The 13307-nt window shown below is 38.6% G+C and overlaps 1 protein-coding gene across 3 annotated transcripts in view; it reads left to right on the forward strand.

The window, feature by feature from the left end:
- SLC6A11 (solute carrier family 6 member 11) overlaps window positions 1–13307 on the forward strand; it is a 104767-nt gene that overhangs the window by 11127 nt on the left and 80333 nt on the right. Inside the window, exons 2-4 of one of the 3 annotated variants that reach the window (XM_048957830.1) lie at window positions 3904–4008; window positions 8281–8412; window positions 11572–11802. In XM_048957830.1, coding sequence (XP_048813787.1) covers window positions 11583–11802 — 220 coding nt within the window. In that variant the 5' untranslated portion in view covers window positions 3904–4008; window positions 8281–8412; window positions 11572–11582. Of the gene's footprint in view, window positions 1–3903; window positions 4009–8280; window positions 8413–10790; window positions 11100–11571; window positions 11803–13307 lie in introns of those variants that run through there. The other 2 variants (XM_048957831.1, XM_048957829.1) reach the window with 2 other exon arrangements.

Genomic DNA, 13307 nt, shown 5'->3' on the forward strand with positions numbered 1-13307 from the left:
CAACAACAAAAAAGTACTCTTACAGGTGTTATCAAGCATGAGGAGAATGAAGGCAGAGTGCTGATGGGGCTGTTCAGGATGAGACAGCTGACCTGGAGATTGTTGCTTATTGCTGCTGGCTGTCTTACAGCTTTTATGGCACAGCCTGTAATAGATTACACATTTGTCATGTTATGTTGACCACACTTCAGTCGCATTTTCAGCAGTTGGTTTTGCTTGATCCCACTCAATATATTTTTTGTGATTAATCAAAAATTAAAATTTATTTGGTAAAATTGGTGTGGATTTTGTTATTTTTTTATTAGAGTAGACTGAATAAATCTCCTATGCATTGGCTGTCTTATTTGGATTGATAACTGACTGACTGGGCCATTAGGCAGTAACAGTGCTTTCACTTCCTGAGATTGGGACCTTCATAGAGGATGTGATTTTTCAAGAGCTTTTGAAATTCAGTTGCCTTAAAATGTATTCTGAAGATCTTTATGTCCCGATGCTTTTGAAAATCTCTGCCTCAAGCTTTCTCCCAGTCAGCTTCAAAAAATATTAAAATATGTAATCTCATAATATTTAAACTTCAAAATAATGAATGGAGCAGCTTAAAGGATATTAATTTAAAGATAATTCTTATACACAAAAGTGAAAAATGAATAAAATATTCAAAGTGAAGGAAATAGAGGCAAGCCTTTATGATGTGAATGTTAGTTGTGTAAGCTTTTTATTTATTGCTGCTTTAAAAAATGAAAACAAACCAAAAATAACCCCATAGCCTTAGGAAATGTATTAGCTGACTTTTTTGTGTCAATGATGGGCTAACATAAATATCATTGATGTTATGTCCTACTATAGCTATTCATTTTTTATTACTGTGAATTCAGAACTGGGATTTGGAACAACTTTTTCTGTGCTTTTGAGGTGGGTCAGTGTGTAAGGATGGACTTTTATTGAAAGATAATTTTATCAGGAGCTGCTCTAAAAGAGCTTTAGAAAGAAAATTCAGATTGAATCAAGATCTGGCTTCTTTAATATGAGAGGAATATTGTTTTATGTCCAGAATCAATAAAATATAAGGACACTTTTTAAAATTATTTAATTCTAGCATGTAAGATGAATTATCTGCTTTCTCTAAGAGACCTAGACTTCTAGATTTAGATAGAACTTGGGGAACAGAATGGGGGTTAAATACATCTCTAATTTTACAAATAATGAGAAGTCTACCACTGCTGTTAATTATTTTAGCAGAATGAGAATTAACTTTCTGTGAGGAATTAGAGTAATGTTTTGTATGTTGCAAATAGTGCATTTGGACAGACCTTCAGATGTCTTAACCAACTTGACAAGAGTTGGTGATAATATTTTTTGTTAAAATGAAGTGCAAAACAATAATTTTCATGAAGAGGAGAATATTTGTGGGGGGGAAAAAATATGAACCATAAAGCTTAAAAAATGTATTAAAGTTTCCTTGCAGTTAACTGTTCCCATTTGGGTTTTTTTTTTTTTCTCGAATGCTAATTTGTGCTAATATGAAACTGTAATTTATATCTACTTCAGCTAGGAGTAAAATAATATGGTAAACTTTGAAGGTGATAAAAGGGAGTTCCAGTGAGCTTTTAGTCTGCCGTTGTACAGATGAGGTGCCATTCTCTATGGTATTTTGACCTTTCACTTCAGATTTTGAATGCAGCTCAGAAACTTTCTTTGGCCTCTTCATTTTAATGCAGCCCAAATCCTTCCTGAGCAAGCCATTAGCCAGCAGCCAGATTTTGTTTTAATCAAATGGTCTTGTAGATGGGTTGTTTTCTGTGTTTGGCCAGGGTTCTGACTTGCAAACAGGAAAGGGGACGTAAAACTTCAGGATGCTGCTAGTGAAGTAGGACTGAAGCAAATCATTTGAAGAATCATGTGGAGCCATGTGTTGAAAAAATTATGCCTGCGTTAGAGCGGTGCAAACACTCTCATGTAACCATCAACATGAAATTAAATAGGAATGCCTAGCTGGAGAATGTCACAGCACTTCCACTGGTTAATGTGCTTTGACACAATCTTAAAAACCTTAAAATAGGAGTAGTTTTATAATTGAAAATGCATTTAACACGGGCATCTGAAACGTCATACACTTTTATCATTGTTAACCAAGGATGAGAAATTACTTGCACTAACAGTCAGCAGAACACACAATGCTTATTGTAGAGACAAAAAAATCAAAAGAGATCCTTTCATTTGAAGCCCATCTGCCTATTATTGATGGGGTCCTCATCCTTAGATATGTGGAATATTCTACAAATGGCCTATTAAGAATTCCTACTTTCTGTTGGAACATGTGAAGTCTAGGATTTATTCAAGCTGAAGGCAAAAAAAAAAGCAAAACATGCAACATCTGTTGCAAGCAACTAACTTGAAATTATATATTATTATTATGGAAGTAGGAATTGAGCAATTAATACAGTAAAAGACTCTGTGTACTTTTCAGGTACTTAAATTTACTAAAAGGAATCTTGATTTTAAAAAAAAAGTTTTTTTTCACAATAATAGGAACTATCATATAATATTTTATTTTCTGCTTTTCTTGGGGGGGGGGGGGGGGGGGGGGGGAAACAACCCTGCTACTTCTGTCATTAATAAATAACAGAAGATGTATAATTTATACATGGTTTGTTCTACTTCTGGTGAAAACTTCATATAGGTTTCCCTGGCATTCAAAGTTGTTTTCCCTTCAGTGGAACAAGGTGGAACTGCCAGTATGCCTGAATTCTTAACTGAGGGAACGTGTGACAATGAACTTACTTTACAGCATCAATTCTAACAACGGCTAAAGGATCCATTTACTGCATGGTGACGATGCTTGTCTCTCTCGGGAGAGTCACCACATGGCCTCTTCACCGTGTAATCCTAAAGAACTTCCTACAGATTTTCAGTATGGCTTACAGGGGGCAGTAAGTTTCCAGTGGCTCTTCCAGGTTTGAAAAATAATATTCTCTCACACAGGGGAGACTTGGAACTCCAACACAACTTTCTTCTGAAGCACTCTAGTGTAAGCAAAGAAATGAGAAAACTCTCATTTTCCAGAAAGATGAATGCAGTTATAGTCACAAAGCTGTATGGTAGAGCCATATCATCATAGCCTTGACTACTTTAATTACAGATGTTATTGTTACTGTTGTTTTCTTTCCACTTCAATTTTACAAAAGCAGTTGATGTTAGTGTGCTTTGCAATTTTTCTGTGACCTGCTTCTGACTATCTGACTCAGTACTAAGTTAATCTGGCCTGAACGTTATGCAGGTGATGGGATGGCCTTTGCTTCCAGGTTAGTATGAGTTAACATTATGGTCTGTAATAGCAGAAGCATTGAAAACTGCTATCCCAGCCTAACTCTGGAGACCAGTTAAGATTTGCAAAAACTTTAAGTGACTTAGTGACTGTAAACTCCTGTTCTAGCCAGTAGAGAGCCTTTAGTATGCAGTAATAAGTCTGAAATTTGCAAGCCTCTGTCTCTATTGCCTTTGTATGAATAGTAAAGCTGTGGAAACTATTTCTGAGTACAAAACTTTCAGATGGATGCTCAGGAGTATAATACATAATTGTAGGAGTTGTTCACAAATTACTATAGGTGAGCAGTGAAATGCTTATCCTGTGTCTGGCTGATGGCCTGGTGCCTTGTGTGACTATGCAATAGAGCATAAAAAGCATGACAGAGCTTTGCTCTGCAGTTTGTTTTATTGGCTGGAAGCTCTTGCAATCATGAAAAAGTATGTATTCAATATATGATGTTTAGGTAGAATTGTGGACTGAATGAATTTAACTGTGCTTTGGCATAAGTAGACACAGTGAACATGCAATTCAAATAGCATTTTACTATAAATTGCTATAGATCATAGATCTTTCTATCAGTTCTTTTTTTTTTTAAGGTGCACAAGACCCTTTCAAACTGCAAATAACTGAAGAAGTCTCATATTCAGTTACACATCATCAGAAAAGGAAAATCTGCCTTTGAAATTTACCTCCTGGAAATGGTATGTTGAGTTCGCAATGTAAGGTTTGATTCTTATTTTGTGACACTACTTGGCTTAAGCCTCGATTCACATTAAGTTTAGTTAGAATTATAGAATATCTTGAGCTGGTAAAGATCCCACAAGAATCATCAGGTGCAATTCCTGGCTCCACACAGGACTAACTAAAAATTTCCTATTAGAGAATGAATTACAGACAGAGCTTCAATGTGCTAAAGGTTTTTAAATGATGAGCTTACAAAAAGAAAATCCAAGTATTTATCTGCAGCACATTCAAATATGCAACTGAGTGGCTGTGAATATGGATTCCTCTGCAGATCCAATTCTTGTGCTCCTCATTATTCTCTTCTCAATTTAGTCTCAGTACTAAGTGGAGGCACTAATAATGAAATGCAGCATGGAAGTCTCAGGGCTAATAAGAATCTATATTTGTGAATACATCACTTATGCCCTTACACTTTAGTATATGTTAGTCTACTTTGATTCTACCAGTAAAAACTTCCTCAGTGGGACTGATACAGGGTGTGACACCTAGTGAGTAGACATTAACTCATCGGTGATGATTGTGTAGATATTCTTTCTTGTCTAGAAGCTTTTTCTTGAAGAAAACATCAGGACACAATGACTAGAACAATATTCAGAAGAGGCAGAACCAAACTGTTGGAGTTGATGCCTAGCCTCCCACTCTGTAAGGAATTACTCCTGCAAAAAAAGAAAAATATTTCTTTTTTTGTGACTCTTCATGGTCTTGCTATGCCTTCATATCTTCTCCATTTACCATTCTTGTGGACTATATTCTATTAAAAGGTAGTAGATACTTCCTCTTTAGGATGCGGAAAAACAAGTCCACACACCAGGTCTGGCGTATGATTGTAGTTTTAATTAACTGTGATGAAGCTTGACTATTGTATATTTTGTCGTTTACAGCATGGAGCTATTGCTATTTCTGGACGTAATGGGTTGGAGTTTTACAGCAACTTGTTTTTTCTGGTCTTCTAGCTAAGGTTCATTTTGGCTGAATCACAGAATATAAGTCTACACATGTTGGCCTGGTGTCAATGGTCAGTTGATTTCTCACATCTGTGAGGAAAGTATTTTAGTCAGAGGAGTTTCATATCTGATTAATACATATATATCTGATTAAAAATAAAATGCCAAAAAGGAAGCAAAACATTTAGTTTTCAACAGCTGTGCGCGGAAATGAAACTGGTTGAAGCATCTGCAGCATCACATCACCTGCTCTGCAAGAGTCTTGTTGAAGGCAATTAAGTGTTAACTAGCAGCGTGCTGACAGACAGCCAAAGGAAGGATTGTATGCTGAGTTAGTAGTTGTCCTATGTGATCTATGTGATTGAGCAGATACAGTAACAGTGTCTGTGTAAATACTAGGCCTGCTATAAGAATGTAGGATATGGTACTTTCTCTAAAACTGTGGGTATTCCTGTGCTTAAACACTTCATGCTGAAACATTAATACTGAAGATAATAGGTTGGATTTGGTAAGACCTAGGGAAAAAAAATTGTGCTTTTTATTTTCTAACATGCAGCGTCAAACAAAATGAACTCAATAAAGGAAACATCTTGAAAATGACAGATCTCTTTTTAAGATTATCATTTTTTTTTTAAAGCTTCTGAGATTTTTAAATTCTGAGGCAGTGTATTGATGTTACACTCCATTTTTGAAAACAGAAAATACCAAAATAAAACATGAATTGGCTGCATGCATTAGCTAAACTATTGAAGTGGTCACTTTAAGTGACTAGAAGCATAGTTCACATTCTCTTATGCAGAAGTAGAGCAACTCAAAGTTTCCAGACAGAGGCATGAGGATGGCTGTTTGTTTGTTTTTTTTATTAATAAAAGTAAATTCATGCTTACTGTTCCATTTCTTGCTACTTTTATTGTCTGAAGTACTGACAGAAGTAAAAATGTTTTTGTTTGCAAGTCATCAGATGTGACTGGCACAACATAGAATGATCTCTTCAATTTGAATAGACGACTGCTAACTCTGGGAAGATGTGTATGAACCCCGCTACTGAAAGTTCCCTTCTAGTGCTCTCTGCCAGTAAAACTCATGTTTAGGAAGCTCAAGATATTTCAAACAATATTAGTGGAGTGAGGTATGCATAAAATACAGTGGAAACAGTGCTTGCTTTTATGAGGCAGCATGGAGAACTCACTGACTGTGGTACCTTGTCAGTGGAGCACTGGATCACTTTAGTCATACAGTAAAAAATAGTAAATTAAAAGCAGGAGCTGATTGACTGTCAAGAAAAGGCTGTCTAGCTGTTTAGGCAGGCAGTGAGGAATGCTGCAGGGGAGCTGGAACTAAAACTTTTAACAGCAAGGTGCCTCATAGATGGTTAAAGATGAAGACATATATTAGTGCATCTGTAATGGAAAAGCTGTACTGTGGAAAATAGCACCCAGTCCTGCATCGAAGATACAATGTCCTGAAGGGTGAAATGCATCTAACAGAAAGAAAAGATGGATCTCAGCCTGACAGAAAGGGCAAGAGAAATCCCCCGAAGGGCCACATCAATGGATGTGATAGTGGTTTCAACAGTTCTTTTGAAATGTGAGTTCAGCATCTAAACCATTGTCAGTCATGGGGGATAAATTTGAGAGAGAGATCTACAATGATAGCTGTTAAGCCTCTCTAAATAGGAGTCCAGCAATCAGTTATTGTTTAACTTGAAGACAGGTTTTTTTTTCTATTTCAGAGACTGATCAGACAAGATTCAGAGAGCCTGCTGCTGTTAGACTTAAGTCTGTTCTGCAAAAGCCTAGCTAAAGATGTCTTAGTTCACAAACTGCTTTATGATCTCAGTCTTTTGATCCAAAATGTTGTGTCAGATCTGTATCACTAATGACATTCTTATTGTATTTCTTCTCTTTTGTGTAGCTATTTACTCATGAAGGGCCTAACTTTGTGAAATCCTTACGTAAGACTTGAGCAGATTTTGCTTACATCAAATCTAAACTAAAACTTAAACCTGGATAGGATTGTTTCCCTCCATACCCCACTTCAATTACATTGACATAGAGTTACTGAAAGAACAAGAAATCAAGCACAGGCACTGTGGTTTAATAAGGAGTAGAAATGGAACACAGCTTGTTTTTCATTTCCAGATCTATATAACGTGTTTTTTGCTCACGTTAAACCCTTGAAAGTTGCATTGGTCTTGCTATTACAAAATCAGATATGTTCATAGTAGCTTTAATATTAATTAAAATTATTTTCTGTATAGCTACTTATAACCTTTTTATTTGTTTTATTCAGGAAAAAAGTACAAAAATAGAAGCATCTACATGAGCCAAAAGATTTTTGTGGTGTAGTAGAAACTTCATCTTATCTGAATCAATTGCTACAGAAACTCAGGCATCCTAATAAGGATCAAAAAGCATCAGATGAGCAGAGCATCCTGAATTCCTAGAAGAGCCCAGAGCATTAGGGAATCAAAATGTAAAACTGTCTCAAGCAGTTTTCTTTGTGTGCCTTCTGAATTTTGTAGAGGTAGGACAGAAAAAAGGGAAGAGAGTTAACCTTCCTTGTATTGGTATGTCTTCACACTAGGTGTTTGTGCCTTGAAGATATGGACTGATCAGATGTCCCAGAAGAGTATGAATTAATAGCCTGAATGTGTTCTGCCTGCAGCCAGGGAAGGTGCAGCATGTATTCATTGTTACGTCTGGGCAATGCTACTGCCGTGCATTTTAGCACCCTGATATATCCTGTGGAAACATGGCTTTTTCTTGGAGGTTCTTTTATCAGCATGGTCTCCACATGTTAATTTCTTGTCTTTATTGATTTTAGTTTACAAATCTAAATATGATTAGTTTTAGAACATTTGGAACTTCGCACACCTTTCTTTAACTGGCAGAAACATTTGTCTTCTGCTCACAGTCTACTTCCTACATAGAGCTTTAATGGTTTCCTTAGGGGTTTGGAGATAAAATCTGAATAAGGCAAATGAATTATTTTGCTAGGTAACATCATTTTAATGTGGAACTCAGGAGGAATGGCCAGGAAATTTACTTACGGTGAATGGGTTGGAGGTAAGAACTCCAAATGCTTGTGCAGATCAGGAATGGAGCAGACAGTGCAGAAAAAATCTTCTTGGACATAACTAGATTACTTGAGATTTGTGATGCGGCTAGCCCCTCCATAGAACATGAAGTATGCTTTAGATAATTAATGAATGTTTTAGTATTAGATACTGGTTTTACTAGGAACGGCCTGCTGATGTTGGTAACTGTGTTTTTTGTCTTACAGTTCAACCATTTCACAAGGCTTGCTCCCATCCCATTCACTGTGTTCTTCTCTGGTTTCACGCCATGTGCAGATCTCCCAACAGACTGACAGAAGCAGACGTGAATTCACGATGAGGAGCACGCAGTACACAAGGTTAGTGCACCAACTGAGATGTAATCGAGAGAACTGTTTTCCTTGCAATAGAGGAGGCTTCCTTGGATTGAAAAAAGAAAAGGGATAATCAACCTTTTATAAAATTTTGGAAGCTTTATGTTGCAAACTGTGTTGGATTTCAGTATTCACAAGGATCATCAGCTAGCAATTATGTTGTAAGCTCTTCAGTTGTCAGATCAAATGGGAATCAGTGCAAGAGTACATAGTGAATAAAATATTTGTCTTTGCATATTTCTAATTTCAAATACTAAGGAAATCAGCAGTGATTAAATACCTTTTGCATCTGCCAGTCATCTTATAGACTGTTCTTTGGAGCAGTCCCCTTCAGTCTGGTGTTAGTCTATTTGCATCAGAAAGCTGCTCATGGTATGACTTGCTACAAAGAACACTAGGCAGAGTATCAACAGGGTGACACTGTTCTGATACTTTTAGCACTGGACAATGTATTGGGCACACTATATAGAAGTGTAAACTTCCCTGTTGGTGAGGTAAAATTTATTCTACTTGAACATAGAAGACTGTTCCCTCCATGTTATTGTATCATTAGTCACATATTTACTGCCCCTTAGCTTCCATCCATTTTTAGAGCTATTTTTAGTAACAAGATGAGAATTCAGTATCACCTTTGATGTTCAAGTGTGTCCTGCTGAGTCTGCTCAGCCTGGCTGGAATACAGAAAAAACAATGCCTGTTTTGATCCCTGTTGGAATGTAGATGAAAGGTGGGGTAAGGGAGAATCTAAAAACTGAGTTTGATTTATACAAAGCCAAGTTGGGAAAAATATGAATCTATTCTATCCTTAGTAGATACCAGCTGCATTAAAACCAAAACAAAGTAACAAACAAAACCCTGATGCCTCCTAACCTTACTTCTCCCCACTCCCACACCACTGAAAAACGAAAGCAAAAATGTATACACATAAAAAAAGTCCTCCCTTCCCCATCCTTTTGATAAAGCAAACCCATGTACATATAGATAGATATGAATTCTTCCACGTTAGCATAATGTTTTACCATAGTTCTACCATTGGCTGTTTTTCATTTCATAGTATAGTAGAGACCAGCACTCTCCATATGGGTATCAATTAGCAAAGAAAGGACCTCATCCTATGCGTGTCAGATCTGCATATGAAGGTGGCAGAGAATACAGCTAAGTACATTTGACAGAGCATAGACTGAGGCCCCAACACCCAGTTTTGAGGCACGCATAATTTAAAAGCCAAAATAAAACTTCAGCCATAGAAGAAGTTTGAATATGTAGATGTACTTAGGCTACAAGTAGGGTGTAATCAGACTCATTTCTAAAGTCAGGTTAATATAAAAGTTAATATAAAATCTGCCTGTGGGCATTTTTCTAGAGGTCTTCAGTAAGCATTGGATGACAGTTTTCCTGACAGTGTGATAAACCATGGAGTTGTAAGGTAATGGGGAGAGTTCACAAGGAAGGGCTTGCTGTCTCCAGGACAGCATCCTCCAGAGTGCTTAAATTAATCCAGGTTTTAAGAGATAGTGGTCCCAAATGCATCTCCAGGGGCTGCAGAACGACATATTGATGATCACAGCTGCCACAGAGCACATGGATCTGAGGGAAGATTTGGAATGAAAATGTGAACCATTTTCCAGCTGTGGAGATGAATAATGGAATAGGCTGAACGAACCACAGGACTACATATGTGCGTAGAGATGATTAGAATGGGGGGAGAAAAAGATGACTCCGAAATATTTCATTCAATCTGAAACAGAATGGTTTGTATTTTCTTATTTTTCTATTCTTTCTTCCATTTTACACTTATTCAAATCAAATTTTAAGCAAAATGCTGGTTAGAAATGCTTATGTGGGTTGCTTCTACACTTTCCAGTGTGACTAGAAAGCGCCCATAGCGTGTCCACACCTTCCAAATGTTCCCCCAACATTTCTTTACCCTGTTTTTATTGCCCGTACCCTGCCTGCTCCCTCTCCCCCAGCTGCAGTTAATGTTATCTGCTTTAAGCTGGCCTCCTTTCTGATGTGCCACACCTGAGCTTGAAGGAATGGAGGAGGAGAGGAAAAAAAAAAAAGGAAAAAGAAGAAAGAGAAGGCAGCAAACCAGGCTCCGGGCTGCCGCCTGAGCAAGCAGCGGGCACTGCAGCGCTGCAGGTGTGCGGGGAGCCGCGGGCCCTCCACGAGCCGTATGCGGGGAGTGCGGGGTTCGCTGCCGCCCGGTGCTCGGCCCCGGCTGTCTTACCGGCGGGCGGGGGAGCGAGTAGCTGGGGATGCTCGGGCGGTGATGCCGGGAGGAGGGGGAGGAAGAAGAGGAGGAGAAGAGGGGAGCCACTGGGACAGCCTGAAGTGGGCGGAGGGGAGAGGCGGGTGTTATACCGTCGCTCGGGGGAAGGCTGAGCGTTTGCAAATTGCGGCTCCGAGGCTCGGGGCGCATCCTATCGCCGCCGGCCGGCCGGGCGGCAGCCGCAGCGCAGGACGAGGCTTCCCGGCTCCCCGATCTCCTCGCGCTGCCCGCGCTATCCCCGTCGTCCCCGCCTCTGCCTCCGGCTGCCCTCAGCTGCTGTGCCCCTCGCCTCCTGTGCAACAGAGAGGAGAACGGCAGCACGCGGAGGTGCGCTCGGAGCCGAGTGTCGGCTAGAGAGCCAGTCCCTCTCCCAACCGCGCAGACATAAGCAGAACCCTGGGTGAGTAGTCTGGGAGATTCCCTGCTTCTCCAGGCAGGCCAGAACCGATCAGGCCCCTTCAGCACATCCCTTTCTTCCTTCCTTCTTGTTCTTATGCCTGGAACGGGCAGGAGATCCCTGTCCTCTGTGAGGTTAGTCAAACTCATGTACCTGCTTGGTGAAGGATTTTTAAAAGGTTTTACTACCCAGCCATTAGAATAACATTCTACTATGACTGTCCCAACTTGAAAACCTTTCTACTTTCATGTATGAAATTTTCTTCCTTTTTTTTTTTTTTTAATCTTTTTTATTAAAAAAGTTTCTCATCTTTTACAACTTTTTTGGCCTTATGGAATTGCCCTGTTCACTTTCACCTGTAAATTTATGTAGGTAACACATAATTTGAAGCTAATGATATGCTAAGGAGTTTCTTAGTCCTTGAGTGTTGTAATTAACAAGTGATATCTGCATATTTTTCTTTTGCTTTCTTCAGGCTGAACAGCCATGACAGCTGAAAAGACTATTCCTATAATTAACGGCAAGCCAGAAGATGTTTTGGATCCAGAAGCTTCAAGTACCAACCTCGTCCACAGCAATGATAAGAAAGTTCATGAAAGAGGTCACTGGAACAATAAGGTTGAATTTGTGCTTTCTGTGGCAGGGGAGATTATTGGGTTGGGAAATGTATGGAGATTCCCATATCTTTGCTACAAGAATGGAGGAGGTAAGATGGCGTCATGTGTTGATTTGCAGCTCACTGTAAACATCTGGGAAATAAACATAGGGGTGTTTCACAGTGATTTCATGCACTAGGAAGAGGGGTTCAGGACTTAAGTGTTTGTGTGTGTAGGTAGGGAAGTATTAAGCACCTGAGAATGACTTAAAAAATGTGATGTTTCCTTTACCACCTTCTCCCCAAATACTACGCGGTTTAATTTCTCGAGGTTTTTCTTTGGTTATGGGGTTGCTTGTTTTTTTTTTTCATTATTAATATATTTATATATTATTGTTGTTGTTGTTTTTTAAGGTAGAAGAAACCGGTTAGAATAGAACATTTTCTTGTGCATACAGAATCAAGCCTACTCAACAAAGTTTGTCTGACAGAGAATAAAGCAGCAGTTTATTTTTCTGAATAGCATACTTTAGGGAGGAAATATTGTTTCTGAAAATGCTACCTTTTTATGACAAAAAAAAAAGCCCTTTAAGTTAAATACACTTTTTTTTTTTTTAATCATTACTTCCCCAATCAGTACAGTAAGGGAGGGGAAGATACAAAGCTGACTGTTACTAAGTCAAGAGAGCAGGGTCTGTATACCTTAAAATAAGATGGTAGAAGTCTATTCTTTTCTCTCTCAAATCACAGAAGTATAATGTATTGTATGATATGTATTACTTATAGTCAGGTATCAGCTAGGTAAGATACATGACAATTAAGAGTAAGCACATCAGCCATGTCTCGCACAGAAATGAAGGAAGAAAGACAAAACCTTAAGTTTAGAATCGTGTGAGCTAGATTCAACATTCTCCCACTTAGTGTCTGAATCGGCAGCCCTAGTGTAAACGTATATCCTTCAAGAACAGTGATATGCTCAGTGACTGATATATGCAAAGATCTGTTCTTAACAGGTTTGTTTGCTAACAGTGCTATGCCAGATTTCTTTCCCTCATTTGCACAAAACTAGGTGAACTCAGGGGTGGTTTTGGCCATTTTGTCTGCTGTTTCTAAAGACTACTCTTGTAGTAGGTGTGTTACTAGTTTGCAGCTCCTCTTTAACACATTTGTACTGTGGCAAAACTAAGATGACAAGAATTCACTCATTTTAGCATGCTACTGTACTTTTAGTCTCTAATCAGTCTGTTGGATGACTTGCTGAACAGTTGCTGGCTTACTTAAGTATCATCATTAATCACTACAGCAGTCTTTAAGAATAGAATGAATGCATGTAGTTTGATTGGCCATGTCCTGGTACCATGGGAAGTTTGCCATTAACTTCAGTTTTCTTTGGTGAGGTCTCAGTCTACGACCTTTGGCTAACACCTCTGTTTCTGTAACTCTCTAGACTGCTGAACTAGAATTAGACTTGGGTCTTGTTTGTTGCACTGAATGTAAATACTGGGAAATACTTTATGTGTAATATGTAATCATAATGAAGAGGTATATGAGCTAGTTACTAAATAGAATGCCTGCTAGGTACGGAACAAATTCAGAAGCAGGATGGGTACTTCAGG

Source organism: Lagopus muta, chromosome 11 (genome assembly GCF_023343835.1).
Source record: "Lagopus muta isolate bLagMut1 chromosome 11, bLagMut1 primary, whole genome shotgun sequence".
Lineage (NCBI taxonomy): Eukaryota > Metazoa > Chordata > Aves > Galliformes > Phasianidae > Lagopus > Lagopus muta.